General features: G+C 50.7%; 9 protein-coding genes across 10 annotated transcripts; 7 read left to right on the forward strand and 2 right to left on the reverse strand.

Moving 5' to 3' along the window:
* The first annotated feature begins 29 nt into the window (after positions 1 to 29).
* LOC9633779 (sucrose nonfermenting 4-like protein) lies at positions 30 to 2,716 on the forward strand. The gene is made up of 12 exons (XM_002991000.2): positions 30 to 404; positions 505 to 592; positions 654 to 836; positions 909 to 1,043; positions 1,109 to 1,168; positions 1,221 to 1,427; positions 1,492 to 1,636; positions 1,706 to 1,879; positions 1,938 to 2,001; positions 2,066 to 2,135; positions 2,189 to 2,306; positions 2,377 to 2,716. The coding sequence occupies exons 1-12, from the start codon at positions 295 to 297 to the stop codon at positions 2,466 to 2,468; spliced, it is 1,446 nt and encodes a 481-aa protein (XP_002991046.1). The 5' UTR covers positions 30 to 294; the 3' UTR covers positions 2,469 to 2,716.
* Positions 2,717 to 2,787: 71 nt separating this feature from the next.
* On the forward strand, positions 2,788 to 6,933 carry LOC112342667 (calcium-activated potassium channel subunit alpha-1-like). The gene is made up of 17 exons (XM_024664804.1): positions 2,788 to 3,068; positions 3,136 to 3,223; positions 3,277 to 3,363; positions 3,428 to 3,511; positions 3,567 to 3,623; positions 3,680 to 3,768; positions 3,817 to 3,941; positions 3,997 to 4,130; positions 4,185 to 4,312; positions 4,376 to 4,427; positions 4,479 to 4,620; positions 4,674 to 4,867; positions 4,930 to 5,098; positions 5,154 to 5,991; positions 6,050 to 6,392; positions 6,456 to 6,758; positions 6,819 to 6,933. The coding sequence occupies exons 2-16, from the start codon at positions 3,216 to 3,218 to the stop codon at positions 6,745 to 6,747; spliced, it is 2,742 nt and encodes a 913-aa protein (XP_024520572.1). The 5' UTR covers positions 2,788 to 3,068; positions 3,136 to 3,215; the 3' UTR covers positions 6,748 to 6,758; positions 6,819 to 6,933.
* Positions 6,815 to 8,507, forward strand: LOC112342669. The gene is made up of 7 exons (XM_024664811.1): positions 6,815 to 7,101; positions 7,169 to 7,473; positions 7,557 to 7,712; positions 7,769 to 7,875; positions 7,934 to 8,089; positions 8,148 to 8,251; positions 8,305 to 8,507. The coding sequence occupies exons 1-7, from the start codon at positions 6,915 to 6,917 to the stop codon at positions 8,403 to 8,405; spliced, it is 1,116 nt and encodes a 371-aa protein (XP_024520579.1). The 5' UTR covers positions 6,815 to 6,914; the 3' UTR covers positions 8,406 to 8,507.
* On the reverse strand, positions 8,428 to 9,039 carry LOC9633780 (thioredoxin-like protein Clot). Its single transcript, XM_002991060.2, has 2 exons — positions 8,809 to 9,039; positions 8,428 to 8,749 (listed from the first exon to the last, which is right to left on the reverse strand). The coding sequence occupies exons 1-2, from the start codon at positions 8,945 to 8,947 to the stop codon at positions 8,478 to 8,480; spliced, it is 411 nt and encodes a 136-aa protein (XP_002991106.1). The 5' UTR covers positions 8,948 to 9,039; the 3' UTR covers positions 8,428 to 8,477.
* Positions 9,040 to 9,505: 466 nt separating this feature from the next.
* Positions 9,506 to 11,026, forward strand: LOC9633781 (pentatricopeptide repeat-containing protein At4g02750). The gene has a single exon (XM_002991002.2). The coding sequence runs from the start codon at positions 9,506 to 9,508 to the stop codon at positions 11,024 to 11,026; it is 1,521 nt and encodes a 506-aa protein (XP_002991048.2).
* Positions 11,027 to 11,032: 6 nt separating this feature from the next.
* On the forward strand, positions 11,033 to 12,780 carry LOC112342668. 2 transcript variants are annotated; one of them, XR_002991039.1, is made up of 3 exons: positions 11,033 to 12,478; positions 12,574 to 12,616; positions 12,669 to 12,697. XR_002991039.1 is itself a non-coding variant. In XM_024664806.1 (3 exons), exons 1-3 carry the CDS (start codon positions 11,154 to 11,156, stop codon positions 12,686 to 12,688), a joined length of 1,197 nt encoding a protein of 398 aa, XP_024520574.1. In that variant the 5' UTR covers positions 11,033 to 11,153; the 3' UTR covers positions 12,689 to 12,780. The 2 variants fall into 2 exon arrangements, 1 of the variants encoding a protein (XP_024520574.1); XM_024664806.1 differs by having other exon boundaries at positions 11,033 to 12,287; positions 12,669 to 12,780.
* A 48-nt stretch (positions 12,781 to 12,828) lies between these two features.
* LOC9633782 (probable leucine-rich repeat receptor-like protein kinase At1g68400) lies at positions 12,829 to 14,761 on the forward strand. The gene is made up of 2 exons (XM_024664805.1): positions 12,829 to 14,041; positions 14,093 to 14,761. The coding sequence occupies exons 1-2, from the start codon at positions 12,850 to 12,852 to the stop codon at positions 14,689 to 14,691; spliced, it is 1,791 nt and encodes a 596-aa protein (XP_024520573.1). The 5' UTR covers positions 12,829 to 12,849; the 3' UTR covers positions 14,692 to 14,761.
* Positions 14,655 to 15,583, reverse strand: LOC9633783 (SOSS complex subunit B homolog). The gene has a single exon (XM_002991061.2). It carries the CDS (start codon positions 15,225 to 15,227, stop codon positions 14,775 to 14,777), a length of 453 nt encoding a protein of 150 aa, XP_002991107.2. The 5' UTR covers positions 15,228 to 15,583; the 3' UTR covers positions 14,655 to 14,774.
* Positions 15,584 to 17,736: 2,153 nt separating this feature from the next.
* Positions 17,737 to 18,605, forward strand: LOC9634442. Its single transcript, XM_002991004.2, has one exon. It carries the CDS (start codon positions 17,737 to 17,739, stop codon positions 18,493 to 18,495), a length of 759 nt encoding a protein of 252 aa, XP_002991050.1. The 3' UTR covers positions 18,496 to 18,605.

Raw genomic sequence — 18,605 nt, forward strand, 5'->3', positions numbered from 1 at the left:
AAGGCGAAAGAGCTCCCCCCCAGTGATGGTGTAGCTCGGAGAGAACTAGGGTTTTTGGCGATGGCGATGGCGACGGCGGCTCCAGGTATGGATCGTCCCCGGCTGGTAAAATCATCAAGACCTAGCTGGCTGCGGATCCACGGCCATTGAGCAGCGCCAGCGACAGTGGTGTGCTTGGGGAGCTGCGATTTCGCGACGACGAGGATTTATGTTTCGGTTACAAGGGGGATGGAAGCTTGGCATTCGGGGGTTTAGCGCGAGGCGGCCGTCGCAGAGAGGAGAGCATTGTGACAAATGTCCCGGGAGGGTATTGCATGTAAAAGCAGGAACTTGGCGCTGGTACCCACGACCTTCATCTGGCCTCATGGGGGCGCACAGGTCCTTCTCTGCGGATCCTTCACAAGGTGTGATTTTTTTCCTTTCTTTTCCTTTCGTGTTCTCGGGATTGAGCAGCACTGCTTCTCGGGGTGATGAGCATTCCTGATGAATTCTTTGTTTTTGCAGCTGGCTCACAACGCTACCAATGACTCCTCTCGAGAACTGTCCAACCGTGTTCCAAGGGACCTTCAACTTGCCTGTTGGCTATCATGAGGTAGATCGTGCTGCTTCGTCTCTCCTTTGTTTTTGATGGATCTCTCGTGTTTCGATTCCAGTACAAGTTTATTGTGGATGGACAGTGGAGATGGGATCATCAAGGGCCCGTGGCACACGATCTGCACGGAAATGTAAATAACTGTGTTACTGTGAAGATTCCAGAGCTTGCATCGTCCCCAAACGGGGACGGTGGAACGTCGGGATCGAACATGGACGTTGATCAAAACTCCGGCCACCACATGGTAAAAAGAACGCAAGTTTGTGTTTGTAGATTTGGTTCTAACATGTTACTCTTCTCTACTTTTGTGTTTCAGATAGATTTGCAAGATGGCCATCAGCAGCCACGACCGCAAGCCATCTCCGCTGGTGAGGTTGAAACCTCCAAGCAGAGGCTTGCGGAATTTTTGCTCAATCATACTGCCTACGAATTAATTCCTGAGTCCGGCAAGGTGGCTTTACTCTGATGGTTAATCTCTGTGCATTCAACTCACTCCTTTTCTTCTTTGGTTGTCAGGTGATTGTCTTGGACGTCATGCTGCCTGTAAAACAAGCGTTTCATATTCTTTATGAGCAGGTATGATACACTGTTTAATCTTAAAAGTCTGATCGTTTTTATGTCTGTGCAGGGTTTGACCGTAGCTCCTTTATGGGATTCTGAAAGGCAGCAATTCGTTGGCATGCTTAGCGCATCTGACTTCATTATCATTTTAAGACAGCTTGGAAACTTAGGATCTATGCTATCCGAGGAGGAGCTTGATACTCATACCATCGCTGTGTGGAAAGACGAGAAGTCCACTTTCTTCAGAGTTCGTCGACAAAGACACCTTATTTCTGTAAGCTGATATGCCTTGAGTAGTTTTGACGGACTTCTGATCTATTTCGCAATCCGTTTTCCAGGTTGGCCCTGATGATTCCTTGAGACAACTCACGGACAAGCTACTGATGAACGAGGTCGCAACGCTCCCAGTGCTAACTCACGTAGCACAGGATGGATTCGTCCCACAGGTGTTACATCTCGCGACGCTCTCAGACATTCTAAAATGTACGATGGCAGCGTTTTTTTTCAATCCGATAAGATTTTGCTGACTTGAATGCTTGCTGTTATATGCAGGTATGCTGAGGCATTTCCGGCATGTTCCTTCGTGGCTGCCTCTCCTGCTGCAGCCTTTGTATGCACTGCCACTGGGAACATGGAGTCCCGAGGTCGGCGGTGCAAATTGCCGACCTTTGGCAATGCTCCGGGCGAGCGCACCTCTCAGCGCCGCGTTTTCGCTTCTCCTGCAAGGTAAATCGGAAAAAAAGAGTCGTCTTTGCCTTAAAATAGTTGCTGGAAACTTTGGCAGCCAATGTGAGCGCGCTACCAATACTTGACGACAATGGTTCACTTATTGACGTCTACACTAGAAGGTATGCCTTTGCAGCGATGGTGGTGTGGGGATTTACGTTTTTTGTTTGTGACATGATCGAACAGCGACATTACGTCGTTAGCAAGAGACAGAGCGTATGCAACTGTGCATCTTCACGAGATAACAGTCGGACAAGTAAGAGTGTTTCTCAGCTTTCGCTCCACTTCACACGTTTTGATTTCGTCCAGGCTTTGCAAATGGGCCAGGATAACAACAGGACCGGAGGATCATCCGTTGGGACTCGGTGTCATATGTGCCTACGCTCACACACGCTCCGAGACGTGATTGAGCGGCTCGCAACGCCAGGTGAAGTGGATCATTCTTCCAGTTTTTGCTTTCGTTTTTCTTCTCTAAGCATTGTCTCGCTGTTTCTCAGGCGTCCGGCGAGTGATTTGCGTTGAAGCTGGCAGCCGACATGTCGAAGGCATTATTTCTTTGCGGGATGTTTTCAGATTCTTGACGTCATAGCGAGCTTTTCTCACGGACGAGACGACGAAGCAACGAGAAAAATTCACGACGACAACTTCCACCCCTCTCTGTATTAGTAGCACCATCAAACTAATTCACGACTCCTCGGACCGGTTTCTTTTTAGGAGGTGCCATGCCACAAGGAAGAAGAAAGGAAGGAAAGGAAAACACAACAGAGGCCTCTCTCATTCTTGTTTTTTCTATTCTCTTTTCTAAGAACGTGAGGAAGAACAAAGACGTTTTGGGTTCGAGTCTCTTCCAGCGTGAAGTTACTTATGTTCTTGGAGCCCTAGAATTTTTATTTCGCTCGCTCGTTCGATGGCGCCGCTGGATGCCGAGGCGGGGAATGCCGTGGATCAGCAGCCGCCGGCAACGAATTTCGGCATCCTAAGCGGCAGCGATCGCAGGCGATCCAGCATTTTGGAGACGCTGACCAAGACATTCTCGTCATCGGCGTGGCAGCACAACCTCAAGCACATCAATGTCAAGGCAAGTGTGCTCGAGACGTATCACGATTCGTTTCTCTTTGGGAGCGTGCCTCGCTCGGTGAGGCTGAGGATCTTTCTCCGGGGCGGTGCTCTTGGCTATATTTTATATCTGGTATGGTTGTGAATCAATTGCTTGAGGATTTCTCAGTTTCTTTTCATATTTTGCGTGTTTTGCACAGACGGAGTTCATTCTTGCGGTTCTCTCCGGTGTTCTCTATGTCTACTCGACGTACGTAAAGCAGTGTAGATTGAACAAACAATGCACAGGTTGATGAACGTAGATGGCATTGGAGTTCATGCTAAATTTTTCGTGTCAATAGCTACGGGACTGCTGGTTCTTGGGTCACACACTTACAAAATGCCATCAGTGTTGCTTTCCTTGCCGACTATGTTTTGAGAATTTACAGGTAAACCCACAAGCTCGTTTCCAAACTTAAAAGTGTGTTTTTGCTGATGTTGCTGCCAGTGCAGTGAGCCTGCTCGGCTTTTCTACATTTTCTCCTTGTCGGGTCTAGTGGATCTTTTGAGCGCTATTCCCATTTTCAACGTTTTCAGGTAAACTGTTTGAGATGTTTTTCAACGGATGAACTATGATTGTGAATCAACTCAGGTATCGCAAAGCCGGCGGTGATGTTTATAACTTGCTTCAGTTTCTTCGCATTGTAAGGTACTCTTATGCGATTGGTAATTATGGCAGTTCGATAACTTTTTCGGTTGTTACAGAATATCATCTTGCATTACGAAGCTAGGAATGGCTGGAAGCACGTTAACCCAACAGATTATTCTATTAATCTTCTCCACTGCTGGCGCAGGTTTTAAATCAACTTGAATTTATTGATACTTAATCTGTTTCTATACAGTCGTTCTTGTTGCTGGTATTATTCAATGGCTGGAGTATCATGGTGCTTCTGAAAAAACCAAACGGATGTGTCCCCTAGAAGGGTGCATGTCTTTCTGGGACGCATTCTATTTCGTCATTGTTACGGTATGTTGCACGCTTGTTTTGAACTTCAAGCAAGAAACGTCTTTCTTTTTAATAGATTGCGACTGTTGGATACGGAGATGTTGTTCCCGTAACAATTCAAGGCCAGGCTGCTATCATCATCACAATTATGATTGCCGTAGCCATTCTTCCCATACAAGTGAGCAGGATCAGTACTCTTGCATACAATAGGTACAATGTTTGTGTTTTATCTTCTCTTCTTTCTTACGGGGCATCCCGTCCCAGACCTTACGGTGGTACTTTCAACTCAAGAAAGGTGCTCGGGTCACGATTTCTGATTATAGGCGGCAGCATAGAGCTGCGCGTGATTCAGATTTTTCTTGCAGAACTTTATAATCCTACCCATGCTGAAGGTGAGAGAATGCTTTAGTCGCGCAGCTGTTAATATTCGGACTTACAGCTCGGATGATTCTCAGATCTAGAAATCTATCCTATGCACGTTATTATTCTCGCGCCATTTACTCCATCGTAAGAGCTACGTTTTCAAACTTGTCATACTTAGCTGTTCCATTTTTGTAGATTCGAGTTGCAGCAGTTGCTGTCCCTTTACAATAATCAAGTGGAGTTCTACGAAGGGTGCCCGTCACAGACATCAGACCTGGATCGTATTAGCGCAGACAAGGCGTCAGCTTTTTTCCTTTTGGCGGACAAGGAGACATTGGTAATCTGATTTTATATTCGGTAACAAAATTGCTATCTCAAGTGGCTTTGCAGGATCCAAGAACAGAAGATCATACTCAAATTTTTAGAGCTTTGGCTGTAAGCCGTTATTGCAAAGGTCGAGTTCGGATAGTTGTTGAAGTACTAGACCCTGATGCTCTGAGATGTAGCGTTTGGGATAATGCTTATGGGCAGGGGATTGAGGTTATTTGCCAGACAAAGCTGCATAACAAGCTACTAGCTCGCAGGTCCAGTTCAATTCACATTTTTTATGTGTCAATTCGACTATATCGTTCTTTCTTGGTTGCAGTTGTACGATCAAGGGTCTCTATACTTTTATTACAAATTTGTTTACGTCCGAAATTCAGCTACATAATATACCTTCGATGCGTCACATAGTTGAGTATAATCACAGTTTTGACAACGAAGTGTATCCATTGATTTTTCCAAGCGCTTTTCACGGTCTGCTTTTTGAAGAGGCAAGTATTTTTCTTTTTCCATCCTTATACTGAATCATGTTGTTTTTGTATGCAGGTTACGGAATTTATATACTCTTCGTTCAATATAACACTCTTTGCGTTAGACACAAGTGGAACGGTTTTGCTGCACCCAAAAGGACATAGTATCTCCTCAAATGACATTGGTCTTGTGATGGCAACGAGCCTCAATACCGTCTACAGCATATCTAAGTTCGAAGGGACTTGCTCAAATCCTCAAAGTCGCGAGCGTAAGCTCTTGGAGTCTGTGAGCTCCCGGTGGAAGAAGCTGGGTTCAGTGGCCTCTTTTAAAAGACAGGAGATACCTGGTATAGACTCATATTTAGATGGCAGCCAACCGGTTCCCGTGCCTTCGAGTCCTGTGGGACATCACAAGCTGATCGTTAGTCTCAGAGACGCTGTCGAAAAGAATCACGCTGCATTGCTCAGCGGCAATGGCTTCAGCGACTCTACGGAGATCGACGCATTGACCAGTAATTACTTGGAAGGAGAACCATCTGCAGCATTGGAAGCGTCCATGGACTGGACGCTTGCATGGCCTTCAGCAGACATTTATGGTCGACCGCACGCTGTTTTGCTCGAAAGGAACGAGCAGAAAATTTTGCAAGACCTCCAAAGAAGGAGCATCGCAATCGTTAGCTTGAAGAAGGCACACATACTGGTTTGCTGTCAAGGCAAATGGCCAGCCAATCTGTTTTACTTTCTACTCGAGCTCCGAAAGCCAACGTTTCCGAATCATCCGGTGGTGATTCTACATCCATCCCAACCGGATTTCTATCAGTGGGGATCAGTCGGCGTTTTCAAAGACGTATTTTTCGTGAAGGGCTCGCCGATTCACGAGCTTGATTTAATGCGTGCTGGAGTCATTCATGCAGGTATGTTTTTCAAGGTTTTTCTATGAAGTTTTTTTAACCTTTGATTGCTATGATTTAGACAAAGTCATTGTTCTTGCGTATCCTGGATCTCCGATTGATGCCAGTGGGAAAGGTGTTCAGCAAACTGCTGATACCCGGAAGAATCCAGGGGCTTACACCAGTGACGTAGACGGCATTATAATTCTGGCCAACATCGAGCGCTTGCTTCACGGTGACCTCACCAAAGTCGTGATTGAGATGCAGCATGCGATTGGCTTGCACTACCTGTGGCCGTATAGCCAGATCCCAAGTTGCTCTATACCTGCGGACGCTTACAAACGCAACCCTGACGCTGTTGCTCACTTTGCACCCGCATACATGGAAGGACGAGCCGTCTCCCCAAGCATGCTCAGCTTTCTCATGTAAGCACATAAGTCTTCTATTCGTTTTTTACTTTTTTTGATATTGAGTGTGTTTACTCGCAGGCGCTCCTCGTTCTACAACAAGAATACCAGCTCAATCGTAGAGCAGCTTGTGGAGGGCAGCGTTGACGACAGCAAGCATGCTCGGGTTTTGGAGCAGTTCGAAGCTCCACAAAAGTACGTGAATCGTTCCTACGGTGATATGTTCTCGGAGCTCCTGGCAGAGAGAGGCATGCTCGCCTTGGGTCTCTACCGAGCAAAGGGAACGCATGGCAGTCCGTGTCCATACGTCTTCACGAATCCGCCCATGGACTCCATCGTCAGCGCAGAAGATCTCGTCTTCGCTCTCATCTGAGAGGAGCTCTTGTAAGTTGGCATGCCTGGGTACCTCGAGGTGGTGATGACGCGTGTTTGTTTACGTGGCAGTTGTGGGGAGTGCCACGTTTTCACCAAGATCGCTTGTTGGCACCGTTGCGAAGTTTAGGCTGGGTTATTTGTGGAGTCGGGGATTTTAGAGTAGCGATGGTGAAGACAGGTGAAGGCAGTGGCGGCAGGTTCAAGGAGAGGGGAAGAAAATGTCTCAAGAAGACCCTCAAGTCGGCTGGACTCCAGGGGCTTTGGAAATTCTTGACGGCGGACTCTTATATGTATGGGGCGCTTCTCTCTCCAGCAGTAACTGCGACTTCGGCTGAGTCTGCCTTAAGGAAAGGTGCTTGATCTTTTCTTGTTTGGTTTGTTCAAAATGTTGACCCAAGAGTTCTTGTGATAAAATGCAGAGTTCCAGAGGAGGAAAAAGATGCGGGTTATTAGGAATGCTCGGGAAGCCAGGCTCTCTCACAAGCCTGACGATAGCAGTCACGCCAAGAAGAGCCAACAGTTGCCTCAGCAAACTCTCGGCCACAATGTGAACGGCGTTGCTACTCCTGACGGTCGCGAGAAGTTCGCGTCGAGGGTGAACATCGAGAATTTGTCGTCCATGAACGAGGACACGGAGACAGAGGATACTTCAACGCTTGAAAGCAGCGACCAGCATGCTAGGAGTGAGGACGGCGGCTTCCTCGATGATGAGAAGGCCAAAGAGGTACGCTTATCCTTTCTACTTTTCTCTCTCTCTTAAGAATTCTCTTGGCAGTTGTGTGACTGACTATTTTCGTTTTTGTACAGGTCTTTTCGAAACTGGTGAACAAGTTCGGTGGGAGAACATCCAAGGCCCTTGGTATCGATGTAGACAAAGGAGACGACGAAGTCGAAAAGTGGTTTCTTGCTGTGGCCTTGTTCAACCGCAGCACGGCGCTAGATGTTTGCAGCGACACGTTCAAGGTACTATGGTAAAAATCCGATCTTTCTTGAGTTTCCGTTAACGTCTTTGTCATCAGAACATCGTTACTTCAGGGATCACAAAGCTCACCGATGTTCTCAAGGCTGACCTGGAAGAGAACGCCAAGGTGCTAGAGAGGGCCGGCTACACGAGCTACCCAGAGAGGTGCGTTCCGGGGTCTGGGTTTCGTCTGGACAAACTTCCCTTTCTTTGAATGTTGCAGAACTGCTGCTCGACTGCAAAGGCTGGCACTACAGCTGAAAACTGAACACGCTGGTGCCGTATGCTCGTTCAAGACTATCAGCGACCCCTCCGAACTAAACAGGCAGCTAAGTGGCTTGTTCGGACTGAGCCAGAGCAGCATACGCTTGTTCCTTAGGTACCTGTCAAACGAGTTCTACTTGGCGTAGCAAAACGAGCGAATGTTGTTTCCACAGGGAAATGCGAGGAGTGTGGCCTGTTATCAGCTCAACATTCGATAGGCGTGCGGAGAACGCAGCCAGGCATCTTAGATTGATCGGCTGCAAGATTGGTTCCACTGGTACGTAAGCCTCGATCGGTCAAGCAGAGAGTTTGAACAGTTCTCTTTTCCAGATGAGCGGGATGTTGAAGCCGCACTGACCAAGCTTGGCTTCTCTCACGCGCGCCACTACCGGGAGTGTTCCGGAGGAAGCGCTTGTGAAATGTTAAACTAGAGACTTGTGGAGGGACAATAGATGGTAAAAAGAGAGGTAGATATAGTTGATGTTGTCTAACTTTCTAAACATTCAAGGATTGACGATCTTGTTGGGGGTGTTGACAAGCCTGCGAACTTTGTCCGCGAGATGAGCCTCGTGATCTTCCAGGCGATCGAGAATTGTGCCAGAGCTCCAGCGGATCAGCGTGGGAACGCCCGTGAGCCGAAAGCGTGGATCGATCCTCAAAGGATGAGCAGGGTCCCGCCAAGTCGGCTTGTCGCCCACATTCACTCTCACAAGCGTGACTTTGTGCCCAGCGCTCTCCACTTCTTTGTAGATCACTGGCTCAGCTCTCACGCAATCTAGCAGGAAAAAAGAAAGAGAAGATCAAAGGGAGAGGTTACTTGTCTAGATTGCTCACCTGGGCACCAGCTCTGGCCGATGGAAGGGATTCGATCCCCCAGGAAGAGCAGCAGCACGGCGCCACCGCCTTGCTTCTCGGCGGCCTCGAGCACGCCATCCAAATCGCCGACGCTGGAGTCCACAATCGCGGCCGCCATGCCCTAGGTTTGCTCGGCAATGGCGGCAATGGCATGAGAAGCTTGGCCGAGTTTGTCTACAATGTCGATCGATTCGGCGACGCCTTCCACATCGAGCGCGCGGCCTACGCCAATCTCCTCCGCCAGTGCATCGCTTGCAAATCTCTCCGGGAGGGCAAGCGTCTTCACGCTCACATCGTCGCCTCTCGCCAGGATCAGGACACTCTCCTTGGAAATCTCCTCATCCAGATGTATTCCAGCTGTGGATCCATGGATGAGGCGCATCTGGCCTTCTCGCGGATCCAGAGATCCAACACATTCTCCTGGAACATCCTCTTGGGGGCATATGTCAAGAATGGGGATATTGTTCTTGCCAGGGAAGTCTTCGATCGAATGCCACAGTGGGGACTCGTGTCGTTCAATTCGATTCTCACGGCCTACTCGCGCATCGGATCGCCAGAAAAATCGGCCGCGATCTTCCACTGGATGCCGGAGCTGGATGAGATCTCCTGGAACGCGATGATCGCAGCATTTGCCCATAGCGGGCATTCATTCGCGGCCAAGAACCTCTTCGATCGGATGCCGGGATGGAGCGAGGCTTCCTGGACGCTCGTAATCCACGCGCTCGCGACGCAGGGCCACTTGGATCTCGCGACGAGCATGAAAGATCGATTTGGATTCAAGAGCGCCGCGATCTCTAGCATCCTCGTCATGGCACACGCTAGCGAGGGAAATCTCTCGCGGGCTAGAACGGCATTCGAGGAGCTGGCTGCTCCAGATCTAGCAGCGTGCAATGTGATGATCGCGGCATTCGCACAGAATCGAGACCACATCGGCGCCAAGAATCTCTTCGAGAGGATGGGAGAAAGAAACATCGTTTCTTGGAATTCTTTGATCACCGCGCACGCCAAGAACGCCGAGCCCGAGCTCGCGAGAGCTGTTCTTGGCAAGATGCCGCAGCACGACATCGTCTCCTCCACCGCCGCGATGCTTGGCTACGCTTACACCGGCGATATGTCCTCCGCCATAGCGCTCTTCCTGGCGATGCCGCAAAGGAATCTCATCTCTTGGAACACACTCGTCTCCGCCTATGGTCACAGCGCGAGCGTGGAAGGCGCCGAGGATTCCTTCGCGAGGATGCCGAAGTGGAGCATTTCGTCGTGGATTGGATTGATCATCGGCTACTGCCAAGGCGGCCGGATCCAATCTGCCCTGGCCGTCTTCCGCGATCTTCCAGCGAAGAACACCTCGGCTTGCAACGCGATGCTCACGGGATTGTGCCTCAACGCTGTGATGGACGAGGCGCTGGCGCTGTTCTTGGCGATTCCTGCCAGGGACGTGATCTCCTGGAGCGCGATCGTCACCGGCTTCCTCCAGAGCGGCGACGCTCGATCGGCGATGAAATATTTCTTGCTCATGGATCTTGATGGAATCAAGCCCGACGAGATGGCCTTCTTGGTGGCGATCGATTCGTGTGGCGCTGCATCGGATCTAGCTCGCGGCCGGTTCCTCCACGCTGAGATTGACGCTGCTGGCTACGATTCCAGCTCCACGGTCGCGAATTCGCTGGTCGGGATGTATGGCAAGTGTGGAAATCTCCAAGAAGCAAGGCGGCTATTCGATCGCGGGGGTGCCAGGCGGAGCTCCGGGCTGTGGAACACGATGATCTCTTGCTACTCCCAGGCCGGATTTGTGAGGGAGGCGCTGGATCTACTCCATGCGATGGAGCAAGATGGAACAATCCCGACGGCCGTGACCTACATCGCGGCGCTCAGCGCTTGCAGCCATATGGGGCTCGTGGAGCTGGGGACGCATCACTTCACGGCGATGAGTGAGAGCTATGGAATCGCACCCGCGGCCGAGCACTACGCTTGCATGATCGATCTGCTCAGCCGAGCCGGAATTCTCGAGAGCGCCGAGGAATTCGTGGAGAGAATGCCAGTGGCGCCGGATGGAATCGCGTGGACGGCGTTGTTGGGCGCTTGCAAGAGCCATGGGGGCGTCGATGCGGCGGAGAGAGTGGCGGAGAGAGCGCTCCAAAAGGGCGGGCAGTGGGCGTCGTCCTACATTCTCCTCTCCAACTTGCAAGCTTGTTCTTGAGGGGGATATTCCGGTGGTCTTCGGCATCTTCCGTGAGCAACGCATCTTCCGTGAGGTTTGTATTTTTCCCTCCAAGCTCTAGATTTTGGAGTCAGACCAAGCGCTAGGGTTTTTGGAGCTGAAGAAGATGCGTCGGCACGGCGAGCCCGCAAAGGAGAATCGGCGTCCTCCAGGTACTAATCTCCAGCTTCGGCACTGCTCCTCGAATCTCCTCCGCCGTCCTCTCGGAGAGCGCAAGCCTTGCAAAAAATCTCCCAGATCAGGAGCTGACAATGCGGCCACTGCCGTGGATGTGGCGCCGTGTCTCAAGTGGCTCGAGGCTACCGTTGCTCAATCTCGGGTGATCGCAGCAGCAGCGAAGCAGCCAGATCCAGTCCAGGTTTCTCCTCCCAGGTCGAGCGGCACTGCTGGGAATCACATCGCTCCTCCAGCACAGCCGTCTTGTTCCCCCGATATTCTCCGGAAGAAAGCCTCTCGCGACTTGGATGGATGTTTTGGAATCGGACCCACTGTCAAGGGAGACGTGAAAGACCGCCGCAAGTCGAAGCCCCGAGCGCTCTTGACAGTCGAAGCCTTACCAAAGGTTGCTACCATTTTGCACAAGGAGAAGAAAGTACCAAGGCCGGGACGAGCTTCACTGGAATGGATATCTGACGATCCAGACAGTGAGTCGACTACAGATATCAGCGGCACTTGTGACGGATCTTCTGGGGACAGCAGTCTCTGTTCTGGGTTCCTGCAACAGGACCTTTTGGAAAGATGGCACCATTTACGTGCTAGCAAGATTTACTCTCGGCTAGACGTCGACAGTGATGCGTCCTTCTCGGACTCTTGGGACACTGTTCCTCACTGTTGGCACGAGGAAAAAGCCATTGGCAGCTCCCCTCTGGCGGAAAAGAAGAGCGACGAGACTAGTGAGCTGATGAAGCACCAGGTCCAGGACGCATCGCTGCCGAGCCAGCTTTCGTTTAAAGACAGTGAGACAGAAATAACAGTATTTAGTTCACAGATGGAGACAGTGATGGGGGCGTATGAGAGCTGCCACAGGCGCTTAGGAACTTTTACAGGGTCTATCGATCAACAGGAATGTGACAAGATGAAGCCGAGTCTCCCCCAGCTTGTGGTTGCTGACGCGTTACGAAAGATGAGCTTTAGCCAGATCCGGGAACAATCACCCCCAGAGGTCGAGAAGGAGGTTGCTGAATTGACACGACCGGAGGATGAACTCTTTCCGAACGGCTTTGACAGCATCAGTGAAAAGGTACGTTTATCTATCAAGTTGCTCAAGTATTGGCAGGAGCATAGTAGTCGATATGAACTTCCGGACACAATTCCGGACTGGTTCAAGGTTGCTGTCGCCGCTGGTTTTCTGGTGACCGGTGTAGTTCTTGCAGTCTATTTTTCTCAGCAACGGTTTTACCATCCGAGGGAATGAGTGTCTGAAGCTAGATGGTATCCCTTTCTTTTCTTCTGGCTTCCGCTTAGCGTTTTTAGTCTCCGTTATGTTTTCTCGGTTTTTGACGTGCTTTCCTTCTCTTCCATTGCAGGTCAGGGGCTTGCAGATTGAGCTCAAAGAATTGCTTTGTTCAGGTGATCACTTATGCTTTTATTTTGACGCGTTTAATCCTACTTTGTTCTACAGATTCCTGGCAAACCAAGTGATACTTCTTATGTCCAGCTTCCTATGTCCAGCTGCAAATTTAGTCGCTATCCCTGGTGCCAACCACGTCCATGGAGCGCCCAAGGCAATGAAGCATTAATCAAGGCTTCTTTATCTGCTAGACCTGGTCGGAGGAGGTTTGGCCTGGTAGAGGCGGAAGAGGATGGGCCTAAACGAAGAGTTAATAGCGGTGGTAGTGTTCCTTCTGGTCTCTATGGGATGCTCTGATCTAGACTCGGATAGGGAGGCTCTTTTGAGTTTTAAAGAGAAGGCAGATTTGAAGCAGACTCTCGGATCGAGTTGGACGGGCAATAATCCCTGTACTGACAACTGGGATGGTGTAATCTGCAACTCAGATAATCGCGTAGTTAAACTCAGGCTTGAGAACCGCAGGTTTCCAGGTGTTTTAGAGAACGGTTTAGGCCAGTTGACGGAGTTGAAAGTTCTAAGCTTGAAGGGAAATAACTTGACGGGCAGAATTCCATCGGACTTATCCAGGTGTAGGAGATTACAGAAGCTGTATCTCAACTCCAATCGACTTGAAGGATCGATTCCGGAAGCTCTTCTCACGCTGCAAGATCTCGACAGGGTGGACGTCTCCAACAATCATCTGAGTGGATCTATCCCAGCAGCGATAGGTGGTTTGCGGAAGCTGCTCACATTGCGTCTAGAGATGAATTCCCTGACTGGCGGAGTTCCCGACGTGTCCAACATACCAAACTTGACAGACTTCAATGTTTCCTGGAACAACTTGAGCGGTCCTGTTCCCAGCGCTATGGCAAGTAGATATCCGACAGCGTACTTTGGGAACTCAGCTCTCTGTGGACCCCCGAGCTTCGCTCCTTGTCCTCCAAAGTCCAGGACGCAGAAACCTTCTCAGCAGATTATTGTCATCATTGCCGTTGCGGTCATCGGTGCGTTTGTCCTCATTTTTTCGGCCTTATTTTTCGGCTACAGATACCTCCGTGCATCGTCCAAAGACGTTGATAAGTCCGACACAGCAACAACAGGAACCGAGAAGAAAGAGATGGCATCCGGCGACATTGTCTTTGTCACAAGGGATGCTGGCAAGTTTCAGCTCGCGGACCTCCTCCAAGCTTCCGCAGAGCTGCTTGGCAAGGGAAGCCTCGGGAGCACTTACAAAGCCCTCTGTACTGGAGGCTTCGTAGCAGTGAAGAGGCTAGTGGACCGGACGGGATGCAGCAAGAAGGTGTTCGAGAGGAGAATGGGAATTGTCGGCCGAATGACGCATACGAATCTCCTGCGGCTGAGAGCTTTTTATTTTTATGCCAGGATCGAGAAGCTGCTGGTATACGACTACATGCCAAAGGGAAGCTTGCACAACGTCTTGCATGGTAAGTGAATCTCGCAAGTTTCTTTCTAAAGCCAAGTGACATTTCTACCAGGTAACAGTCCGGGAACTCCGTCCAGGCTTTCGTGGTCCAAACGCCTCAAGATCTCTCTAGGCGTTGCAAGATGTTTAAAGTTCCTGCACCACCAGTGCAAGCTCCCGCATGGCAACATCAAGTCGTCCAACGTTCTTCTCACCGAGAGGTACGAGGCTCGAGTTTCCGACTTTGGCCTGTTACCCTTCGTTCCTAGCGATCAAGCGCTGGAGAAGAACGGCTACAGAGCTCCCGAGTGCCAGACTGCCTCGGACATATCAAGAAAGGCAGACGTCTTCAGCTTCGGAGTCATCCTGCTAGAGCTGCTCACTGGAAAGCTCCCGGCGGAAGAAGCAGCTAGCGGTGGAGACCAGGCTGGGAACTCATCGAAGATGGATCTTCCCAGCTGGGTGATAGCAACCGTGAACGACGAGTGGACGTCGGCAGTGTTTGACAACGCCATCGAGGTTTCCAAGCAAGAACAGATGGTCGGGCTGCTCAAAGTCGCCATGGCCTGCGTAACTCGAGCAGCCGAGGAGAGGCCCAAGATGATCCAAGTCGTGCAGATGATTGAAGAAGTGGATGCAATAGAGGTCAGTCCAGACTTGAGCTACATTTAATTCTTCGTCTCGATCCAGAGAACACCTTGTTCTTTCTTTTTTCTTCTACCTTTTTTCTTTGGTTCTAGCATCTAAAGTTCTATCTAGTGTCTTCCCGGATTTGAGGAAGCGGCACCAGCGAGCATCGGTCCGGTGGGCGCCGGCGAAGAGTGAGTGAGAGGAATCCAGCCTTTGGGATTGGCGGGGTCTTGGACCCATTGCATGGTGCTCATGTTTGGAATCTCCACGAAGACCATGGAGAACTCGCCAATCTTCTCGAGCAGGCCCTTCTTCCCGGCGCGGAGCACCAGATTGGCCTTGTGAAAGGAGAAGATGCCGTTGGTGAGGCGGACGATGTCGCTGGGCTGGAAGGCGTCGCACTCGGCGCCCCACATCTGGAGGTGGACGCTGGCGGTGGAATCGGCGACGAGCGCGATGCACATGAGAATGCCGCCGTCGCTGCGCGAGGCGTTGTACTTCTCCAGGATGATGAAGGTCGTGTTGATGTTGTTTCCCACCGAGGGGCGGAGATCACGGACCTTGAGCATCGTCGCCATTCTAGGGTTCTATAGGGCTTTTAGAAGTAACATTGATGTAAAGTTGAGTAACTCGTGTTGTTTAAAAACTAAAGTGCCCTAAGCGACGGCCGATAAAGCACTGCCTTGGCTAAATCCTCTGGGTTTCGGTCCACTCCCCTGTGCTCAAGTAGTAAACAAACACGATCCCTGTCTCCGAAAAAGTGACGAGGTTCCCCTCTGCAGCGGTCTTGCAACGGAAAATGTATCCAAGATTCCGCCGCCCAGGATACACTTCTTCAAGTATTGCGTCATGGAGAACTGCAGAGACTGGAACCAAGCCACCATTCTCATCGACTTTCCACACGCCATAGCCATCAACTCCGCAGTCCCCTTCCTCCCGGTCGCCTCCCGCATACATCCAACCGCTTGCAAAGTAGCGCTGGCCATTGTGATCCCACAGCCTCGTCGTGCACGTACCCGGGCGCGGCAAAACGCAGCGAAGACTCTCTCCACCTTCTCCAACCTTGTCTTCGTGGCCCGTTGTGATCCTCAGGCTGCGGACGGCCGCACCGGTGCTCCACCTGGCGCGGCCGAAGTCGTAAAATCCCAGGATGGTGAGGTCATAGAAGTAGTCGTCCAAGTCTGGAAATACAGCTCGAGGAGGAGGGCTTTGTTCATAAGCTATATTCCGCTGCTCCCTCGCCTTGACGTAGGATCGGGAGAACGGGAGCTTGGGGAGAGAAGACCACGCGCGTGTTGCCGAGTCGTAGATGCAGCACCAGTGGCCCGAGGTGTTGGGGGCGGTGTAGTACAGGCCGACTTTGAAGCCATTATTGTAGACAAACATGGCAAAGTCGAGCGCTCCCACATCAGTGTGTCTTTCTCTGTCCTTCCAATGGAGCGGTGACAGTTCCATCCACTCTTGGGTGACCGGATTGCCCACCACCAGGTGAAACAAATCGCTAGTGGGATCCAGGTCGGGTTTGGGCGAGCTCAAGATGCATACCAGGCCACCCGCGGAAGCAACGACTACCGTATGAGGAAAGGGTTGTGGTGAGTAGGGCAACGCCAACTCCTCGTGGTTCGGCTGTGATGGATCCCAGGCGAGGCAACGGCTGCAGAAGGAGCTAGTCATAACCCGCAAGGATTCCTTGTCGCCACTGTTTTGGCACCAGCGGCGGCGGAAAGAGGGATTGCCGAGGATGGACTTCCATGACTTGCAAACGGCGGAGCATGCCGGCAGTGAGGCCAGGTCCACAAAGCTGAGAACCAACTCCAAAATGTCATCTTGAGCGAGCAAAACCGATACCGGCGTCTGCTTGGCCTGCTTCATCCCGAGGAATGCCTAAACGTGCTGCGCCTTATAGTGCTGCAAAAGGAAGAAAGGTAAGAATCAAGAATGGGATATTCCTTAAACCTTTGACAAAAACCTCATTTTTTTATGAAGAGACGCCATACTTCTACTGCACAAGCAAAGCACCGCAAAGTGAGGGGAAGTAATCCCCCACAGATCTCGCCGCTCTTCTTGCACAGCGCCTCAACTCAAATTTCACGATACAACGCTCCTTTCCTGCATGCTGTGGAATTTCCTGGCTTGAACCATATCCCCTCTCTGGGTATATCCTTCTAGTATGCTGCCTTGGCCTTCTCAAACCGCCCATTTGTTGTGTAGGCATTGCGCAGCGTATTCCAGGAGAACACATCCTTCACTGGTATTCTCTCGTAGAAAAGCTCCTCTACTTCGAACAATTTCCCCTTCTCGGCAGCAAGCGCGGCGAGCATCTCCCTTGTTAATCTCTCACGCCTAAGATGTTTCCTTGTCCGCGCTCCCACCATGAGAAGATTGGAGATGTATCGCACCTTGTGGTAGGCGCTGGCAAGCACCCCGCTTGGCACCGTCAAGATCTTTCGTCTCTTTAGATTCTTCAATGGGACTACTTGAAGATTGAAGTTACAATTGAAGTTACGTCATTCGAGATCTACACGAGATAGTGGAAGTTTGTGAAAAAAGAATTTCACAGTCAGAGTAAGAAGTAGTGTTTCATACTTTACCAACTGGAACTATATAACTTGCGGTGTATCCACTCTCCATTTTCTCAGCGTTCAGCAGCCTCTGGACATCCAACAATGGATGGTTTGTAGGAAAGGCGAGAATCACACAGTTCCAGGTCCAATCGCATTTAATCGTACTCGAATTCTGAACATGTATCTGGATTTACAAAGAAAGGTTTTGGGTGCTGCGCTTAAAACTAAAGTGTCCTGATCGACGGCCGATAAAGACTCCCTTAGCTAACTCATTTGGTTTCCACCCACTCCACCCCACTGCTGATTCCGAAAAGGTGGCGAGGTTCCAGCGGTATTGCAACAAAAAATGTGTCCGGGGTACACTTCCTCAAGTATGGCGTTATGAAGCCCTGCGGAGACTGTAACTAAGTCACCTTTGTCACCCTGGCGCGGCAAAACGGAGCCATCTTCTCTAGCTCGCTGCGCAGCACCAGATCTGCTCTTTCACGGCCAGTCTCTCGTCTTCAAGAGGTTTACGATAGATATGGACGAATGCGCTCTGTGTTCGGCGCTCCTCTCCCGGTCCACTAAGAGCTACACCTCACGAGTTCTCATCGATCGCTACAGCCTCTTTGTCAACGATTACATAGACTCGAAGCAGCTGCACTACTTGCTAGCTGAGAACCAAGCGGAGCTAGAGAACATGGCTGGTTCCAGAGGCAGCTCGAACAACTTCATGGCTCGTATAGTTCCAGTCTACGTCTTTGATCTCAAGAGCGACAGGATCGTCATGCTGGACCGCGACCATCAGTCGATGGCTTTCAGGGACATGATAATCGCGATCCGGAGCAAAGGATACCAGACAGTGTCCGAGTTCAATTGCAACCATCGTCCCATGATGGTGGAGACGAGAAGGCTCGAGCGTCCACTGGTCGCGTCGCTGCTTCAAACTCTGTGGGGCGTGACACCAACGTACCTCACCTGGAGCAGCGAGCACAACTCGACGTTTCTAGACTACACTTGGAGCCTGGGGAACACGCCGTTCGGTCCGTTTTCGAAGCTCTCGTCGCTGTCATTCGCGCAGAGAGACGCTGCTCCTCGCAACGTCCTGCACACGATGCTCAACACGACGGTGTGGGGAGCCATTGAGATGCTGGAAACGTTGAAGGGACTGGGAGGCGAGAAGGCTGTGCTCAAGAGCAGGCAGGGGACGGAGATGAACCAGAGATGGAACTTACTACTCTACAAGCTCAACAAGGCAACATCGGCCATGTCTCACTTCGATTTCAACTTGGCTCTCTGATGCCTGTGTGGTAGGTCTTTTTCTTCTTCTCATGCAAAGCTCATTCGTGAAAGAAAGACAAAAGGCATCATACTATTAAAATAAATTGAATTTACATGTTTACATTTGTA

The sequence above is a fragment of the Selaginella moellendorffii genome, unplaced genomic scaffold (genome assembly GCF_000143415.4).
Source record: "Selaginella moellendorffii unplaced genomic scaffold, v1.0 SELMOscaffold_114, whole genome shotgun sequence".
NCBI lineage: Eukaryota > Viridiplantae > Streptophyta > Lycopodiopsida > Selaginellales > Selaginellaceae > Selaginella > Selaginella moellendorffii.